This window comes from Mus caroli, unplaced genomic scaffold (assembly GCF_978045245.1).
Source record: "Mus caroli unplaced genomic scaffold, Mus_caroli_1 scaffold_10, whole genome shotgun sequence".
NCBI lineage: Eukaryota > Metazoa > Chordata > Mammalia > Rodentia > Muridae > Mus > Mus caroli.
The window spans coordinates 30467501-30486364 of NW_028227265.1; the positions used below are offsets into that span (position 1 = coordinate 30467501).

Below are 18864 nucleotides of genomic sequence, written 5' to 3' on the forward strand. Positions count from 1 at the left end.
AAAAAATGAATAACATTTAAACATAGACAAAAGATAAAACATACATTATTCACAATTTAAGCTATGGAAAAGGAGAGGTAGAGAAAATATCTGTCAAAATAATAATCTAAAATTTCAGATAAAGGAAGGGAAGAAACTTGGATCAGAACATAGCAGGACAGAGGAAGTATAGAAAAGGAAGGTCACACATGGCCCAGAGCATTGAATAATATATGAGAAAAAAATCTTAGATATAAGGTCTCCCTTCATTTATATCTGTAGCTACATTAAGATGTTTATATACCAAGAAAGATATATATAGTCTATATATTTATACAAAATATAGATATTCTTATGGCTATCAATCTATATTATTTTATCTTTATTAATATATTATAGTCACATATATTAAGAGATATTATAACATTTATTTTTTATTAATATGATAGTCCCAGAATCATATGTTAATTGGTTTTGTTTTTAATAAGTAACCGAAATTCACTGATGGATAGACTAACTGATTTTCCTATCAGATGCTTTTGTTTGTTTGTTTTGTTTTATTTTTTTAGGATTTGATTCTTTTTTTGTTCTCTCTTTTTTTATTGGATATTTTCCTTACTTACATTTCAAATGTTTTCCCCTTTCCTGGTCTCCTCTTTTGAAAACACCCTATCCCATCCTCCCTCCTCCTGCTTCTATGAGGGTGTTCCCCCACCTACCCACCCGCTCCCTTCCTCCCTTCGTGGCATTCTCCTACACTGGGGCATCAAACATCCTTAGACCTAAGGGCTTCTCCTCCCACTAATGTCCAACAAGGTCATCCTCTGCAACATATGTGGCCAGAGCCATGGGTCCCTCCGTATTCTTTGGTTGGTGGTCCGGTTCCTGCGAGTTCTGGGGGTCTTTTTTACTATCTAAGAATAGATCTCATTTATAATGATTCAATATTCAGTTTATTGAAGCTAAAGTCATTGCAAATATAATAGCCTAAACAATGGGATTGGTGCTATAAGAAATTATGAAAAATAAAATTATGAATATTAAGGTTAAAATATTTATAATTATTTATTTATTTATGGTGCAAGAATGTTAATTTCAGTTGGTATATTTCTGTCTCATGTGATTCCTCTAATAAGTCAGTACCAGGACATATTATAATATTATAACAATTGTCCTCCTCAAATAAATATGAGATAAAGGACAAAAAAATACAATAGAAGAAGTCAAAACAAGAGAGAGCAGGTTAAGATAAAGAAACCATAAACTTATACAATATGGAAATGCAAGGGAACCAAGGGAAAGAACAAAGTTTCCAGTAATTCCATAGTAAAATTAAACCTGACTTTTAAGCAAATAGAATGGGCGTTCCTTTATGCCATTACCTTTAAATTACTAAAAAAAAAAAAAAATAAAACACAGTATATAAGAAATTAAAGAGAACTAGAAAATCAAATTTATCACTCAACAACAACAAAACTATCTTCTAATAAATACCATCAACCATGTTCATGTGCACTTTAAGTCATAAGTCTTTTCAACTTAAAACCAGAACAAGGTCCAAAGGTCAAATGTACCTTCTTGTACTCATACTACTCTCAGGGATTTGGCTAATATAAAATAAATAAAAATTAACTTGTAGCAATAACACGTGAAAAATAAATGATATTTTGATCTTTAGAGAACTTAATGAATGGGAAGAAATTTGGTTTTTAGCCTCTACTTCATCTTTAATCTTTTTTTTTTAAAACAGTCCAGTTATCACCATTTTGTTCTGCTCTCCAAACAGTTCCTCATCCCATTCCTCTTCCTCCATCTCCAAGAGGATGACCCCACACCACACCCCTCCTCACCCTGCCAGGCCTCAAGTTAGGTTAGGTATGTCTTCTCTCCTTGAGGCCAGATCAGGCAGTCCTCTGCTGTATATGTGTCAGGGGCCTCAGACCAGCTCATGTATGCTGTCTGGTTGGTGGCTCAGTGTCTGAGAGATCTCAGGGATCCAAGTTAATTGAGACTGCTGGTCTTCCTATGGTGTCACCCTCCTCCTTAGTTTCTTCCAACCTTTCCCTAATTCAACCACAGAACCCTGGCTTCTGTCCATTGGTTGGGTGGAATTATTTGCCTCTTAGCCAGCTGTTTGTTGGACCACTAGGAAGGTAGCTAGGTTCCTGTCTGTAAATACATCATAGCATCAATAATAGTGTCAGGACTTGGAGCATCCCCTTGTGATGGTTCCCAATTTGCGCTGATCATTGGACATCCTTTCCCTCAGTCTCTTCTGCATTTTTGTCTCCACAGTTCTTTTTGACAGGAATAATTTGGAATTAGAGTTTGGAGTGTGGGATGGCAACCCATCCCTCTACTTGGTACATTTGTCTTTCTACTGGAGGTGGATTCTACAAGTTCCTGGGCCCATAATATTCTCTATTTCTTAAAGAAGATTTTTGTTTGGCTTGCCCTTCTTTTCTAGATGTCTTAGAGACAAGAATTAATCTTTTACTTTGAAATCTTTGTTTCTTAATATGATCAAATAGTTTGAATTTTACCTTCATACTTTGAGTTGCAGCCTATAAAATTTTCTGTGCTGAATATCCATTTATGAAAAAATATATAAATGCTATATACATATATTCATGTATCTTATTTTCTAAATCTCTAGTAAAATTTTCCTTGACTAGTTGGATATTGAGTTCTGTAGTATTTAACTTCCACGCATTTTAAAAAATATCTTAGTTACTTTCTCTCACTGATTTCTGATGTTATTTGGTGGAAACATAATTTGAAATGCTTAAAGTACCTTTGCTACATCATTTCTTTACTCTCACATTTAGTTTGTGATTTATACATTTTTCAATGTCGAATGTTTACAGTGTACTTGAGTGAAATTTTAATCTTCAGTTGTCAAGTGGAAGATCTCTGGGCTTCTGGTGGGAAAGGTTCGATATTTTATCATTACTCAACTTTTCTACTTTACTTTGTATATTATTGAAGGTGGAATATTGGAATATTCCACTAAATTTTTGTAGTTATTTTCCATGTGATCTATTCCAAAACACATTAAATTTGTATTATTTAAATCACATTGTTGTATATTGTTCTATCTCACATATACACACAGACACACATACACATAGAAGATTTTGAAGATAGCTTTACTGGATTACTAGATAAAATTATTGTTTGGGAAATTTAAAAATTCATTATTTGTATGAAAATTCCACTGTTACTTATCCAACCATTTCCTTGAGTGTCCTGTGAGATTCCCAATATTTTTAAAGTTTTCTTATTTTTCCAGTGTTTTGACTATGATGTTTACTTGTTCACATATTTTTCAATACATATTTCTTCGGTCACATGGTTTTTTCTGAAACATCCCCTAGGACTTCCAATATTTATAATCCTTGTGGGCATCAATAGGAGCTTCTTCTGCTTTCATATTGCATAGAATGCTCTAAAAAAATAAGCCTGCATATTTTGAAAACTAAATAGGAACAATTTTAATTTATTGAAAATAAAAGCAATTGACAAATTAGTTACATTTTATTTAACAGCAAGTTTACTGAAATATAATTTCACAATTTAACTAAACCTACACATATTTACATTAGCAATAATGAATATATAGTCACAATAATAAAACAAATGATAGGGTGGTACTTGAAATTAAAATACTTTGTTCATATATAATATAATAATAAAAAAGATGAGTCAAGACTTTGGAAAGACTAATAGATTCAACGTTATTAAGGCTCTCCAAATTCTTTTATATTATATAAAATATATTGCAGCTTTCATAAATTTTACCAAAGTTATTAAAAAAAACACTCTTGGAGGCTTGCATTCTACATTCTATATTTGTCAAAGAACTGCAAATAGACAATAATAGCATAGTTTCATATAGAAGCATATGGTCGAAGAAAAAGCTCTGAGACAGATCAAGGCTTTTTTTTAATTAGGTATTTTCTTCATTTACATTTCAAATGCTTCAAATTTCAAAAGTCCCCTATACCCTCCCCCTGCCCTGTTCCCCAATCCACCCACTGGCATTACCCTGTACTGGGGCATATGATCTTCACAAGACCAAGGGCCTCTCCTCCCATTGATGACCAACTTGGCCATCCTCTGCTACATATGCAACTAGAGACATGAGCTCTGGGGGGTACTGGTTAGTTCATATTGTTGATCTTCCTATAGGGTTGCAGACCCCTTTAGCTCCTAAGGTACTTTCTCTAGCTCCTTCATTAGGGGCCCTGTGTCCTATCCAATAGATGACTGTGAGCATCCACTTCTGTATTTGGCAGTCACTGGCATAACCTCACAAGTGAGAGCTATATCAGGGGCTTGTTGGCAAAATGTTGCTGGCAAATGCAATAGTGTCTGGGTTTGGTGGTTGTATATGGGATGGATCCCCAGGTGGGACAGTCTCTGGATGGTCCTACCTTCAGTCTCAGCTCTGACCTTTGTCTCTGTAACTCCTTCCATGGGTATTTGTTCCCCATTCTAAGAAGGCTTTTTATGATATGTTTGTACTTAGAGAAGATACCAGTGATGGAAGATTGAAAAAAATAAGTTGGTTGAAATACAATAAAATGCAGATTCCTGAAGGGATATGAGCCCATGTACTTGTTTTGTGAGAGACTATCCAGGATCATTGAACAAAGGAGAGCTTAGACTCTAATTAACATGGAGGAAATTAATTGTCATTGGGAACAAGTCAATTCCATAGGATAGTGTAAGCTAGACAGTTAACACTATCCAATATATCCTTTAATTTTAAAATGTATATATGTTTGATGTACCCCTCATAAGAGAGAATTATAGGGTTAGAGTTAAAATCTTAATAAAATAAAATCCCAACATATATTTATAAGAAAAAAAAAACTACAAGAAATTTTGAAATGTATATTTATGGTGCATGTATGGGTTCATTATCTTTAAGTGCATGAAACTATTCTTTTATAGATTTAATATATTCCATAATGATGATTTCATTTAGTTCACTAAATATAAACTTACTTAAATCAATAATAGATGCAAATAAATTTTATTTTAAAAAGGAGTGAATTGATGTTGCCTGGGGCTGATAGGTAAGAACCAAGTAGAATGACTCAAGTACTTCTTTTATGCAATAATTTCATGCATGTGGAAAAAGCAACACTAATGTACAATTGATGATTAATATAGAAATGCAAGTAAGAGTGTAGTATTAGCGTCTCCAGTGTTTTACAGAGTCGCCACTTTGTTCTTTAACAAGTAATAATCCTGCTGTAATTTCTAAATTATCACTGTAGATTTCTTAAAAGAGAGAATATACAGCAATACTTTCTCATATATACAATGTCAGTCACCAAAAGAAAAAGCGTCATTATAGTAGTATTAGTTCTGTTTCATGAAAAAAAAATTTTGATCTTATTTTTTTGAGCTAAAGGACACAAAGCAATCCAAAAAATATTCCCTGTGATAATTAATTTATATGCACATTTGTCATGACTTTCTAAAGATGTAACACAACCAAGGATTCTATATCTATGTTGAGGTGAGGTTGCCCTTCTATGTCATGGAAAAATGTTACTGGGTCATTTTGTATATTGATGCTTCACTCTAGTAGAAAACCTTATTTTTGTGGTGCAAATTGCTAAATAATGAGGCACAACCAAAAGAGGTTCTGAAAAAAATAATTAAATCAGAGTGCCTTTTCTGTTTGACTACTTACTATTAACGCAGTATAAGCCTGTTTATATCTTAAACCATGTAAATTACATGTAATTATGCATCTATTTGGAAGGATGATTTGTATTTTCTTCAAAATTCTAATAAGGTTATTATATGGCAGGATTCAACATAATAAGTCATTTGAGTAGAATATTTGTCCACTTATTTGAATGTTTTGGAAATCAGTAGGACACTGATCACCAGAAATTAGACTGCTTTGAAATTATAGATGATATCGTTTAGTGACAATAATGACTTAACCCAGTATTCTGATGTCTGTGAGTTTGTTGATATTGAAGTTTTTTCCCATTGTAATAATAACATTTGCCAAATAATATCAGCCCCGTAAGTACCTTTTTTTCGCCTGAAATACTATTGTGAGAAAATCAGGGTTCTGATTTTGAGTATTCATGTGTCTTTTATTGATTAAAATTAAAAGAGAGATTAAAATATGCAGAATGTGACTGTTATTGTCCTGCGCATGATGAATGGCTAAAGTAGGATGAAATAATAACAACTATAAGGCCAGTGTGGGAGCAGTCACTTGTCATGGACTAATTTTACTTTAGGCTGAAATCACAGCACCATATATTACTTCAGTGTCCATAGATATGGCTTTGCATACTCAATGCTAATTTCTGTATAACTAATGCAAAATGGAATTTGTTCTTCTACATCTCATTCTCTTGCCCATACATAATCTATACATAAAGGAGTCTATAGACATTTAAAATTTATGATCTATCTCTTCCAATTGCAGCAATTTGTTTTCTGTAATCTCAAGATAAATGCTTTGGGAAATTCTGACCTTTTTACAATAAACTTAGCTTTTAATATTCATGTCTTCATCTAGTTTGTCTTTCAATACAGAATATCTCAAATAGATATTGTTTATAAGGGAGTGTTCTCTCTAGTTAGCTCCTGTGATTACATTATAAACTTAAACATGGATTTATGGGAAACCATTGTGCATTCTGCAAAGACTTTTGAAGATTATTTTAATCAAATCTGTTTTGCATTTAAAAGGAAATTTAAGACCTCAAAATCTTATTCTCCTCCCCTTTTCATATAACCTCTTTTGCTGTGTATATTTTGGTTCCTGTTAATTGATACAAGTTGGAAGAGGAAGTGAAGGATCTTTGTTTATCCCTTTGTATTTGGAAGGAGTTTAAGGTTCACATGTGTGGACTAGAACAACAAGTATTATTTGGGTATACATTTTGAAATGATGCAAATAATTGTCATTTTCAATTTTTCTAGATAATTCCCTGAGCATTCTGGCAAAACATAATGGATTCAACCGCCAGAAGCAAGAAGTCTACCTTCTACCTATAGTGATCAGTGACAGCGGGAACCCCCCTCTGAGTAGCACCAGTACCTTGACCATCCGAGTCTGTGGCTGTAGCAATGATGGCGTGGTCCAGTCGTGTAATGTTGAAGCTTATGTCCTTCCTATTGGACTCAGTATGGGCGCCTTAATTGCTATATTAGCATGCATCATTTTGCTGCTCGGTGAGTAGCACAACCTTCATAGCCTACTGCCATAAGTGTCTATAAATAAGAATAGTAAAATCTAACCTGGATGTAACCAACATTAAGATAAAGTGAGAAAGGGTTATGCAAACTCTGTCCACGTTGACAGGATTTCAGGTGCCTTTTTCAAACCCATCACCAAGGAGAGTACAAATAAATGACAAGGAGATAGGGAATGAGACTCTACATTCATCCCAACACCTATTACAAAAGACGGCCGCCAAATAACAAGTTGCACACAAATTTAATGCAAGATGTAATGTTTCTGTGTTCAATTATTATTGAATATAAATAACACTTGGACTGGGTCATTGCTTTATCAGATCTCAGAGTTTAGTAAGATATAAAGAGAACAATTAAGTGTATATATATATATATATATATATTCTTAAAATCATCTTATAGATATTTTAGTTAATACTAAAGTAAAATGAAAATAAAGAATTCAAATTAAGAGGTAAGTTTTATTACTTTCCTATTTAAAATGCTCATTGTAAAACAAGACTAAGCCAGAACATAGTAAAAGCATCTCTGTAGTCTAGCACTTGGGAGAAAGAGAAGGATCTGGGGTTCAAGACTACCCTAGGTCACATGGTAAGTGGCCTAGACGCACATAAGCAGTGATTTTACTTCCAAGAAAATATCAAAGAGAGAATATATGTCTTAGTCTTCTCTTTTTCTTGGAAATTAAAATGCTTTACCAATTATATCAGTTCATGATTCATTTGAATGATAAACTTCTTGGGTAGCAGTCAGTTATCTTGCTCTAAGTCAGAGCAATCTTTCTAGAGAGAGTAGTTCCAGCTGCCATTCAATATGATATTTTAATTGTGTAACAATTTATATAATCTATCACTTTGAGTTGAAAACATCTTACTACGTCATATGCTGTGGCCATAGCTTAGTGATTGAGGACCCACAAGTTTCAGAATGTCCTGGGTTTTGTTGTTGCTACCAGCAGCCACACCACTACAAAAAGAATTCTTCAAGTACCATACTCATTAGATGGAAGCAATCTAGATAGAAACCAAGGAAACTGAATAGCTCGCACAATGTATTTAATGTGTTAATCATGCTGCGGATGCTATTTTCTCTTTTGTAGGGCTTACCTTAGAGCTGATTCCAGTTGATGTGCATTTTACATCACAACAACAAATGTTTATTAAATGAAAATGATTTTGAGTGATCTGTACAAAAATTTAGTTTTTATCATCCAGATAACTGTTTAAGCTAATTTGCTATTAAAGAGTTCAAAAGGCTGGGTGTCAGCATGACTGAACACCTAAACCAGTAGTTCTCAACCCATGGGTAGGAATCCCTCCAGGCTTTGAATAGCTTTGTAACTGGAGACTCCTATGACCATTGGAAAACACAGATATGTACATTATGATTCATAATAATATTAAAATTATAGTTATGTAGTAGCAATGAAAACACTCTCATGGTTGGGGAGTCACCATAACATAAGGAACTATATATTACATAACATAAGGAACTATATTTACACGAAATGGCTGAGGGGTCAGCCATCTTAGAATTGGACGTACCCAGTCACCAAATTTTTAGCATGGAGTCGATTATAAGAGAGGGGCAAGTTGGTGGGCTGCAAAGTCAACAACAACCCCAAGCAAGCACAAGCAAGAAAGCAAAAGAGAGTGTTTCTACAGGAGTGAGTTTTTAAGGGGTAAAATGAGGAGTCTATGCTAGGGTGGGTAGGTAAATCCTTATTGAATATGCTAGGCAAATAATGACTTAAAAAAAAAAAAAAACTTTGGACATCATTGTTTTGTCTCAAGAATGAGTCAGTGGCAATTTCAGAGGTGGATGCTCTCAGCCAACCATTGGACTGAGTACAAGGTCCCCAATTGAGGAACTAGAGATAGGACCCAAGGAACTGAAGGGGTTTGCAACCCCATAGGAGGAACAACAATGTGAACCAATCAGCACCCCCAGAGCTTCCAGGGACTAAACCAGCAATACATATGGAGGGACTCAAGGCTCCAGCTGCATATGTAGTAGAGGATGGCCTAGTGGGACATCAATGGTAGGAGAGGCTCTCGGTCCTGTGAAGGCTCTTTGTCCTAGTGTGGGGGATGCCAGGACAGGGAGTTGGGAGTGGGTAGGTTAGTGAGCAGGGGGATGGGATAGGGTGGCTTTCAGAGGGGAAATGAGGAAAGGGGATAAAATGTAAATAAAGAAAATTGCCTAATAAAAAAATTTTAAAATGTAAAAAAAAAAAAAAAAAGAAGAATGAGTCAGTGGGCAAATGGTGGAATAGACCTTGGAGGGTAGCTTACTGAACATAAAGGTTTTTTTTTTGTTGTTGTTTTGTTTTTTTAGCAAGGAAGATGGAAAAGGGTTAAAGGACAAAACCTGTCTACAATGTTTGCCTTGCTCAGGCCTGTGTTTGCAGTGCATGGTCTCTGTTTGCCATGCTCACCCTTTAGAGCCCCTTCAGTATTAAAGCGTTAAAGCAGTAAGAAGGTTGAGAACCAGTACTCTAAAGCACCACACTCAGGATGTAAGACGGCAGAAGTCATAAATACAGTCTTTTAAAAGCTCTCCTCTCCCCTATCATCTCTTCTGCTTTGATCATGGCATGTTTTGCTTGTTGACTGATTGTGATCTGCTCTTTCTCTTCCAGTCATTGTGGTTCTGTTTGTTACCCTGAGGAGGCACAAAAATGAACCACTTATTATCAAAGATGACGAAGATGTTCGAGAAAACATCATTCGCTACGACGACGAAGGAGGAGGGGAGGAGGACACAGAGGCTTTTGACATTGCAACTTTGCAAAACCCAGATGGAATTAATGGATTTTTACCCCGTAAGGATATTAAACCAGATTTGCAGTTTATGCCAAGGCAAGGGCTTGCTCCAGTTCCAAATGGTGTTGATGTCGATGAATTTATAAATGTAAGGCTGCATGAGGCAGATAATGACCCCACGGCCCCACCATATGACTCCATACAGATTTATGGCTATGAAGGCCGAGGGTCTGTGGCTGGCTCCCTCAGCTCCTTGGAGTCCACCACATCAGACTCAGACCAGAATTTTGACTACCTCAGTGACTGGGGTCCCCGCTTTAAGAGACTGGGCGAACTCTACTCTGTTGGTGAAAGTGACAAAGAAACTTGACAGTGGATCATATAAATAATCAATGGCACTGAGCATTCTGTAATATTCTAGGGTCACTCCCCTTAGATGCAACAAATGTGGCTATTTGTTTTAGAGGCAAGTTTAGCACCAATCATCTATAAACTCAACCACATTTTAATGTTGAACCAAAAAAATAATAAAAATAAAAAGTATATGTTAGGAGGTGATAAATCTTGTGGAGTGTGAATTAAGTATGTGGAGTGTCTAGAAGTCTTTGGATATTTGATATTAACCTGACGGCCACAGTCAGAGATTGGGATCCTAGCTAATCCTTAGAGAGTTGTTTAAGAGGAGAAAAATCAAAAACAAAAACAAAATTAAAAGGTGCTTTATTAGAAAAAAATGGACTTGCAAGGACTCTGCTGCTGATATGTGTCTTCTGTAAGGATTCTTATGAGTGCAAATGGTTTTTATTTCCCTTCACCAATAAGGATCCCGTCACAAATGATAAAGCAATACTTTGGTCTGCTGTACGTTATGACTTTATGGAGATTGGGGAGGCCTCCTAGATTACATGGTACGGTGACCATACGTTGTACATAATTGTTGGCCCCACTCAACAGAGACTGAATAGCATCTTTAAATATTGTGTCGAGCCTTAAAATATTCACATGTTCGTAATCCATTCCAGGGTGGGGATTGCCAACTCAAAGGTGGGAGGAGAGAAATGCCATTCAAACAGGCTGTGTCTAGAAGCAGGATTCTTCGTTCCCTCCACTTCATCTTCTTCCACAAGGACACAGAGATAAACAGTATTCCACAGTGGACCACATCAGAGACAGATGGTTTTATTGCTAGCGTGTGAATTTATTTGTTTAATCCTCAAAATAAATATTTTATTGATGTCCAATAATGCTTTTATTTATTAAGGTTGGTAATCTATAGATTAAGGGATTATATGGGGAAAACTAAATTATATCCATTAATAATCCTTTAGATTGTTTTATATTAATATCTATACAATGAATGTTTAATACATGTACATTTTGATGAGATAAGTATGGCAGGCAATATTATCAAGGGGAGAGGTAATAGTCTCTTTAGAGTAGAAAGTGTAATTGTGACTGGTGATTACAGGAACAGCATTTCCCAGAGAATCTTTTGGACTATTTTCTATTTTCTTCATAATCCTAGTATTTGGTGTTTTTACTACAAGCACAAACATCTGGAAGTATATTGATTCCTGTGAATATTTAAACTCTAGACTTTTAGATACTTACATAATGCCCCACCCAATAAACATGCTTCAAATTTTCCTCTCCCAAATAATTTAGAGCAGAAACTGATTTGTACATAATTTTACTGCTTCTGTTTTTTTACACTTCTGTCCCTGGTTATGGTGATGCGCAGAATGTCTTAGACTACAAAAGCAGATCAGCACTAGAAGATGTGAGCATATTTAATTTGTAATGCAAACCTGCCATGTAGGAGTAGAAAATGTATGATAAAACTCAAGTATTACATGCAGATCATTTTACTTTTCTACTTTGCTTTAATGCAATATTGTTTATTTACTCCATGTGTTGTATTCAGAGAAACTCCTGTATTGTTTCCTACTTTGTGAAATATATTTTTATAAATACCTTTGTTGTCATCATTTTTTTCCAGCTACATGAAGATTTCTGAGCAGAACTATTGACTCTAACTAAAATTCTAAACTGTGCAATGAAATCTCACTGTGGGTCACTTTTAGTTTTAAGCATCTTTATTATAATAAAGAGCCAGAGAACAGAAATGGTTTGCTATTGATCCCATACCAAGAAAACATCAGACACATAAAAGTAAATGCCATACCTAAATGACAGTCAAATGTATTTTGGGGGGGGGGTCCCTAAATTCAGAGGATTGGGTGGAGATAACAAAAGAGGGAATAAAAGACCAAGAAGGGGATTCTGCATAGGAAAAATAGGTGAAAGTCCAAAATGTGGCAAAATAAAGGGATTGAAGATCTGGAGAGAGAACCTAAACTACACTGCAGACATGACCTTAGAGGATCGATCCATTAGAATAAGACCCATGGGCTCCTTTCACCTGCTACTTCAGTCCGTAGCTTGTGGATACTTTAGGAAAGCATAAATTTGGCTTAGAGATGGAAAGCAACAATATCTGGAAGGTGTCTTCCCCATATCAGAATCAAAGAGACTAGATATTCAGCTAAAAGTTTAATAGCTATTCAGTGGCTTCCCACCTCCTCATTGTTCACTATTGCCTGACCACAATCCTTCATTTATGTGTCTCTCAGTGTCTACTGAACACTTTTCATGAAGTTGAAGGGAGAGTACATAGTGACTTTTATATACATCGATTAGCAACCATCTTAAACACTATTACTATAACTTATATTAGCAATAAAAACCCAAATCAAAACTCTCTTGCACATTATAAACCAAGGTGGAATTAATTTTTATTTTCCATTTTCACTTCAAACTCATCTCTCTTACTTTAAAGGGAAGTAATGTACAAGACATTTGTAACAGATATACCACACTATTCTTATTCTCAGTGTGGATGATCAATAGAAGAGAGTTCATATGGTAACGCTCATGGAAAAGAGGCTTCAGTTTTCTAATCTACCTTTAAAGTTTACTTTGTCCAGTAAGACATCATGGATCCATGTGCCCCATTAATCACATTTCTTTCCACTACTATCCACATATTTTGTGCATCAAAGCCAATTTAAAGTTTTGATATGCTGGATAAAGTGGTGCTATGTTTAATTATGTAGGGATAATATGTGTTTGCTATGTGAAGTACGTTTTAGGCTACCCTGAATTTAATTATACTCAAGAAGGCCCATATACAAACCATTAGGCTATCATATTTACCAACAAACTTACTAGAACGCTCACATTCAGAATAGGACAATGAAGATCCAAATTGTTTTATTTTTGTGATTTAATGACTCCTCCCTTAACCCTCTACAAGCAATGCATTTTAACTTTATTAAGTTTTTTTATTTATGCAATTACTTTGTTCTTTCAATATTGACACATCAGATGAATCTTCATATACACACAAGTGGTTACTTATCTTATATAATATTGCCACATGCTACAGTCATTATTGTGTCTGTAGTCTTTGTGTGTCCCAAGGACAAGTCAGTTTTAAATTTTGACCAAGAATTCTGTGCCGAATGATAGATGAAACAATATTAGTCTCTTTCTGCTTACTTTACTGTAAGGCTCTTTTTTGAGAACTTAAGGCATCCACGCATACATGTAGGCCACTTGGGATCAATTCAGCCTCTACCTTCTGTATTATTTGATCAACCATTTTTTAATATCCACATAAACATATCATCTAATATTAGTACGCAATTTTAATAAAATTCTCACCATGAGTGCAGTCAATATATATTTAAAATGGTTTATGATAAAATGGTTGAATTATATTCATGTGGTGACTTTCCCATCCCAAATTGTGCTGTCTATGACACAAACTTTACAGCTAAAATGTTTTGCATCAAAAGAATAAAACTTGGTGAGTGTGTATGTGCATATATAACCTGAAAGGAAACTTGGAGGCATCAGTATACCCAGTGAGGCAAGAATCCTCGGAAAGAGACAAATGTGTCTTTGAGAGTTTGCTTAATCATATGCTTAAAGTAAGACAAGTCTCTGCATGAGACATAGAAATCTCCCAGGAGCAGCCGGCTCCACACTGAGAATCCACAGAGGGCTGAGCTATCTGTATTTTGGAGAAGGAAAGCGGGTGCTGAGAGCTAAGTAGCCAATTACTTTTTATAGCCACATAAGGACTGGAGGCAAGTAGTCCTTTGCAACATGTTGTATTATGCGATCGTTGGCTTTGCAGGGAATCTCACGAATGTATAACCTTCTGATTGCCTTTTTGATTGAAAGTTCCATCTGAGATCAAGGCAGTGCAACCAGTAATAAGATTTCAAAAAATCCCATCACTGGCACTGTTGGAAAGGTTGAGCGTGCCTGAAATCCCATCACTGTCAGTCAAAGAGATAAGGTAACAGTGGGCATCACTATAAAAGCTGCATGAATGCACAATTTAAACATGAACATCAACACAGAAAAGAATGCACATGCATTCATATGAATATCCATATATACACATATGCCCATGTAGACATATATTCACAAAAATGCATATGCATACACACATGCTTAAGCTACTTGGGATAACTGATATTAATATGTTCTCATTTCAATAATAATTTTTCATATTACAGTCTCACATACTACAAAAATACTTGAAATGATGGTTATTTGTTTCTCTGACTCTAACCTTGAAGTTGAAAGCAATCTGCCTAGTGGTAAAGGTTTTTAAATGTGACTTTTTGTTTCTGAACATAATAACATCTTATAAAGCCTGGGCTTAAAATTAAATGCATCTCACCAAGAAGCTGGATTTAGATGCTTTTGTATCATTGTATTTTTGTGGAGATAATAATTGTAGAATATATTTTGTAGGAAATAATTTTCTCTATGTTTACATTTCTTTATCCAACACAGTTTTCTTTGCTAAACAAACTCCCTTTCTTTGTTGCTCAGATGACCAAAAAATGAATAAAATGTTTACTATCATTGCTGTTCTTGTTTATATTAATTATGATGTCTTCATTGTCTATCATTAAAGGAGATATTTATTTTAATCATTTTCTGTGTGGTTTGACACACAGAGCACATGGAATTAGAATTTCTACTGTTTCTATAAGAAATGTATCTATTAGATCTTTTTGAACCTCTACCAAATTTGAAATTAAGCTACATAGGATGTTACAAAAGTGTGATGGTTTCTTCAACGTTTTTACCGTGTGCAAAGTGAGGTTAATTGAGCATATTTAAACCAATTAATGGAACATTATTCGTCTGTCTTTAAACAGTATTCAAATCTGGGTTTAGTGAAGACTATCTGAGCAGAGTTCCTAACTTCCCTTAAATAGTCCTAGATCTATGTAAATGATGAGGGTTCAAATGGTAAGATGGAGAAAAGAAATTCCCTACTGCTCTACAAAAAGTGAAACTCAAAATGGTGAAACAAGAAGACCTCATAAGAACTTTGCTTTTTTTTAAAGGTGGAAATTAAGCAATGAGTACCAAAAAGCCATAGAATTTTTCATCATATCAGAGAATAAATTATTTTTAAAAAGCACCTAAAAGTATCAATAATATGTTTGAACACTCAAGGGTTAATTTAAGTCAAATGTTCAAAGAACACCCTTAAGGTGCCTAAATTTTGGCATGCACTGTGAGCCACATTAAAAAATAAGATTTTTAGAAATTTATTAAGGGATTTGCCATCATTAATTTAGAGATCTGATGAGAAAGATGGAACTGAACTCTAGTTTCCTGGTTCATTTCTGGCATTGGAAAATTACCAGTGCTTTGTCTGTATGCACTACTTTTTTTTTTTAAACTAATAACAGCTCAACAGAAAAGTATTTCCTGGTGGCATGGGTATCTGTGAGATGATCCTTCCAATCTCAGTTAACCAGGCCCAATCTTACTCACATCTTGAATACAGGTCTAGCTTTCACTTAGCTATCCAAGTAGATAATGCCTTTCTCTATCATTATTCACAGATTACCGAAGAGGCTTCCTAAGAGGAATACCAGAGAATGCTGCCTGAAGAAAGGGACTATGGACAGCAGTGACTTCAAAGAAAAAAAAAAAAATAAGCCAGGACTTCAAAAGGAAAGGAGAGGTCACTAAAGGCACATGTTAGTTCTTTCACATCTCCCTTGTATATTTAAAGGTGTCTGGGACCGTGTGGATATGGGCAATATTTTAACAGTTACTGTCTAATATTGAACACAACAATTATGAACATTGGCATGGATAACTCCTTGTTTCTCTTGAATATGACTCTTGGACTCTTGGGTAGGTTTTTATTTATTTATTTATTTTAATTTTAATTTTTTTTTTTAGGTTTTCTTTAATTCGACATCTAAAGTTCAGGAGCTATGGATGATTTGTGAGGATTGAAAATTGGATGTGTAACTCCATGATCAACGTTTATTGTCAGCACTATCAATAATGGTTGTCCGAATAAACTTTGAAAATTCCTTCCTAACAAGAGATGTCTTCTCTAGATACAGTATCTGTGACAAGTGAACCATATAGGTTTAACATATTTCCATTGCTTCCCAAAGAATGGACATATGAATAGATGAATTAGTACAGAAGCTGATATATGATGAAACAGGAGACTTGTCTTTACTGAAGGAGGATCCAAAAACACAGAGAAAGAATACAACAACCTGCCAATTCAAGCACAGTATATTGCCATAGGCTGCATTGACACTGAGACTGCACCATCCTAGAACTAGCTCTGTAGACAAGCCGGCCTAAAACTCATAGAGATCTGCCTACCTCTGTCTCCAAAGTGTTGGGATTAAGGTTTCGAAGGAACACCATTACTTGACCAAATCGGTGACTTTTAAAATGTGCATGAAACAGAATAGGACCTGGTTATGGGCTCTGAATATCAATGTTGAGTCAGTAGCTATCTTAATGGGCTTCAAAATATTCAAAGTTCCATGTGACACATTTTTTAAGGTCCTTTTAAAAAGAATAGCACATAAAAAATATTCCAGTGTTATAGATTGTTGTGTCCAGCCAGCGGCTCACATATCTGGGTTCTAGTCTGGGAAGGCACCTTGGAATCTGGAAGAGAATAGGGAGCTAGGCAGACAAGAGAAAGATGTAACCAAGACAGTGATTCTGATCAAGGTTCAATTTTACTATTTCTGACACTCAGTTATGAAGCACGGGGAGGGACCCGATTCCCGCCAAATCATCTTGGCTTAAAGTTCCAGGTGAACGCATGATAGGTCTGGAACAGCTAGTTGGCAGGCAATGGCAGTGGGAGTAGCAGGATGATAGGGCGGCAAGCTCCGCCCTGATGCTCTTTAACACTGAAACCTGAGCAAACGGGTTTCAGGCTGGGGAGGGGAGGTTACTTCTCCTCCCTGTTGTTAATAATAATAATAATAATAATAATAATAAAGGCTTGGCTGAGGCATAATATTTATTTATGCTCTATATCTCTGCCTGAATTTTAGGGCTTAATGAAGAAACCCCTCTCTGTGGAATTTCCTAACTTTTCTTATGGTAAACCATGTCTAGATAAGACTGTCCTTTTTGTTTCAGTAAACATCTAGCAGACTAGCCCTGAGCTGTAGGCTCCGACTTTTATAATCCTAATTAGTACTGAATAGGTAACTTCCTTGTAGAAATTTTTATCTGAATACCAAGTAGTCAGCTACAGGGCGTTGGAACCCTGGTGAAGGCTGACTGTACAAATTGAAAGGCACTTTATTATGAATAACACTGAAGGAGAGTACCTGAATATTCCTCCGCATTCTTGGATGACAGGCAGGAAACAGGGAGGAGGGGGTGACAACCGGCTCCATAGTACAAGGCCAATTGGCTTTTTAGGGTGGGAGGCTGTGAAGGGCTTGCCCTTCTAATGGTAAGGTCTCCAACCTCTCTCCCCTCCTATTAATTAAGTTTAATAAGGCCACACTTAACAGAGGTGATCAAATGATTTTCTCATCCATAGATGAGTGGGCTTTAACCATGGCTTGGGGGGGAATTGACCCGATTCCTCCTGCAAGTGCTGTCACAACCCACACTTGAAGCTCTTGGTATCTTTTGGGGAGGGGAGGCAGAGCCTTAGAAAGATACTTTTGGTTGTAACTGGAACTAGATACTAACCTCCATCCAAACCAGGTGTATCTCACAGGGAACCCAGAAATGGTCAAGCTGGACCTTCCCCTGCAGTAAATTTCTGCACCCAAGCGGTACCTGTACTGTATTCCTATGATCATGAATCAGTATACACAATTCTGAGTACTGTGCAGCTCCTAAAGGAGAACTGTCAACCTCAGATTTAGCAAGGCCTCAACAAGAATTATATTATTAGTAACACCACAATTTGTGGCTCTTAGGCTATATTAGGAGCTGGAGGTCACACTCCTCATCTCTGTTATTCCCACAGCCTAAGGAACTAAGGGGGCCTTGCAGTAACAGCAAGGGTGGAAAACCAGAGACCAGCTAAGGGACTAAGCCCGTCTATCAGAATAAAAACCAATCTCTTCTAATATTTGAAATATCTGCCTTTCTAACCCTCGTAGTAAAACTAAATCTCAAATCAGACCTAAAGCCATAATTCGTGCTGGAATGTCTTTAGAATGAAAATAGCAGTTGCCACCTGTATGCTCTTGGGGGCGAGGATGCATGCCCACTGCAGTCCAGCTGGAGGATGTTGATTGACCTGCTTGAGAAAATGAGATCTAGACAATGAGAAAATAGCAATACAAAGCTTCTTTTGGGGAAGTCCAGGTACTTTATTCAGTTGCAAATTAGCAAGGCTCAAGCCCAGTCTCTGGGCTGGTTTTAGAATTAGTAAAAAGGCCAGAGATTCTCTGGAAGTAGGGGATGTGCTCTGAATTAACTTTGCTCGGTAATTAAAAATATTAGTTATCTACAATATGAACCTGTAATATAA

General features: G+C 35.8%; 1 protein-coding gene across 3 annotated transcripts in view; it reads left to right on the forward strand.

Annotated features, from left to right (window-relative positions):
* The window catches only part of Cdh8 (cadherin 8), a 395795-nt gene extending 379715 nt beyond the window's left edge, over window positions 1–16080 (forward strand). Inside the window, exons 11-13 of one of the 3 annotated variants that reach the window (XM_021169423.3) lie at window positions 6949–7200; window positions 9866–10048; window positions 15935–16080. In XM_021169423.3, the coding sequence (XP_021025082.1) occupies window positions 6949–7200; window positions 9866–10048; window positions 15935–15981 (482 nt within the window). In that variant the 3' untranslated portion in view covers window positions 15982–16080. Of the gene's footprint in view, window positions 1–6948; window positions 7201–9865; window positions 14886–15934 lie in introns of those variants that run through there. The other 2 variants (XM_021169422.3, XM_021169421.3) reach the window with 2 other exon arrangements.
* Window positions 16081–18864: the final 2784 nt, after the last annotated feature.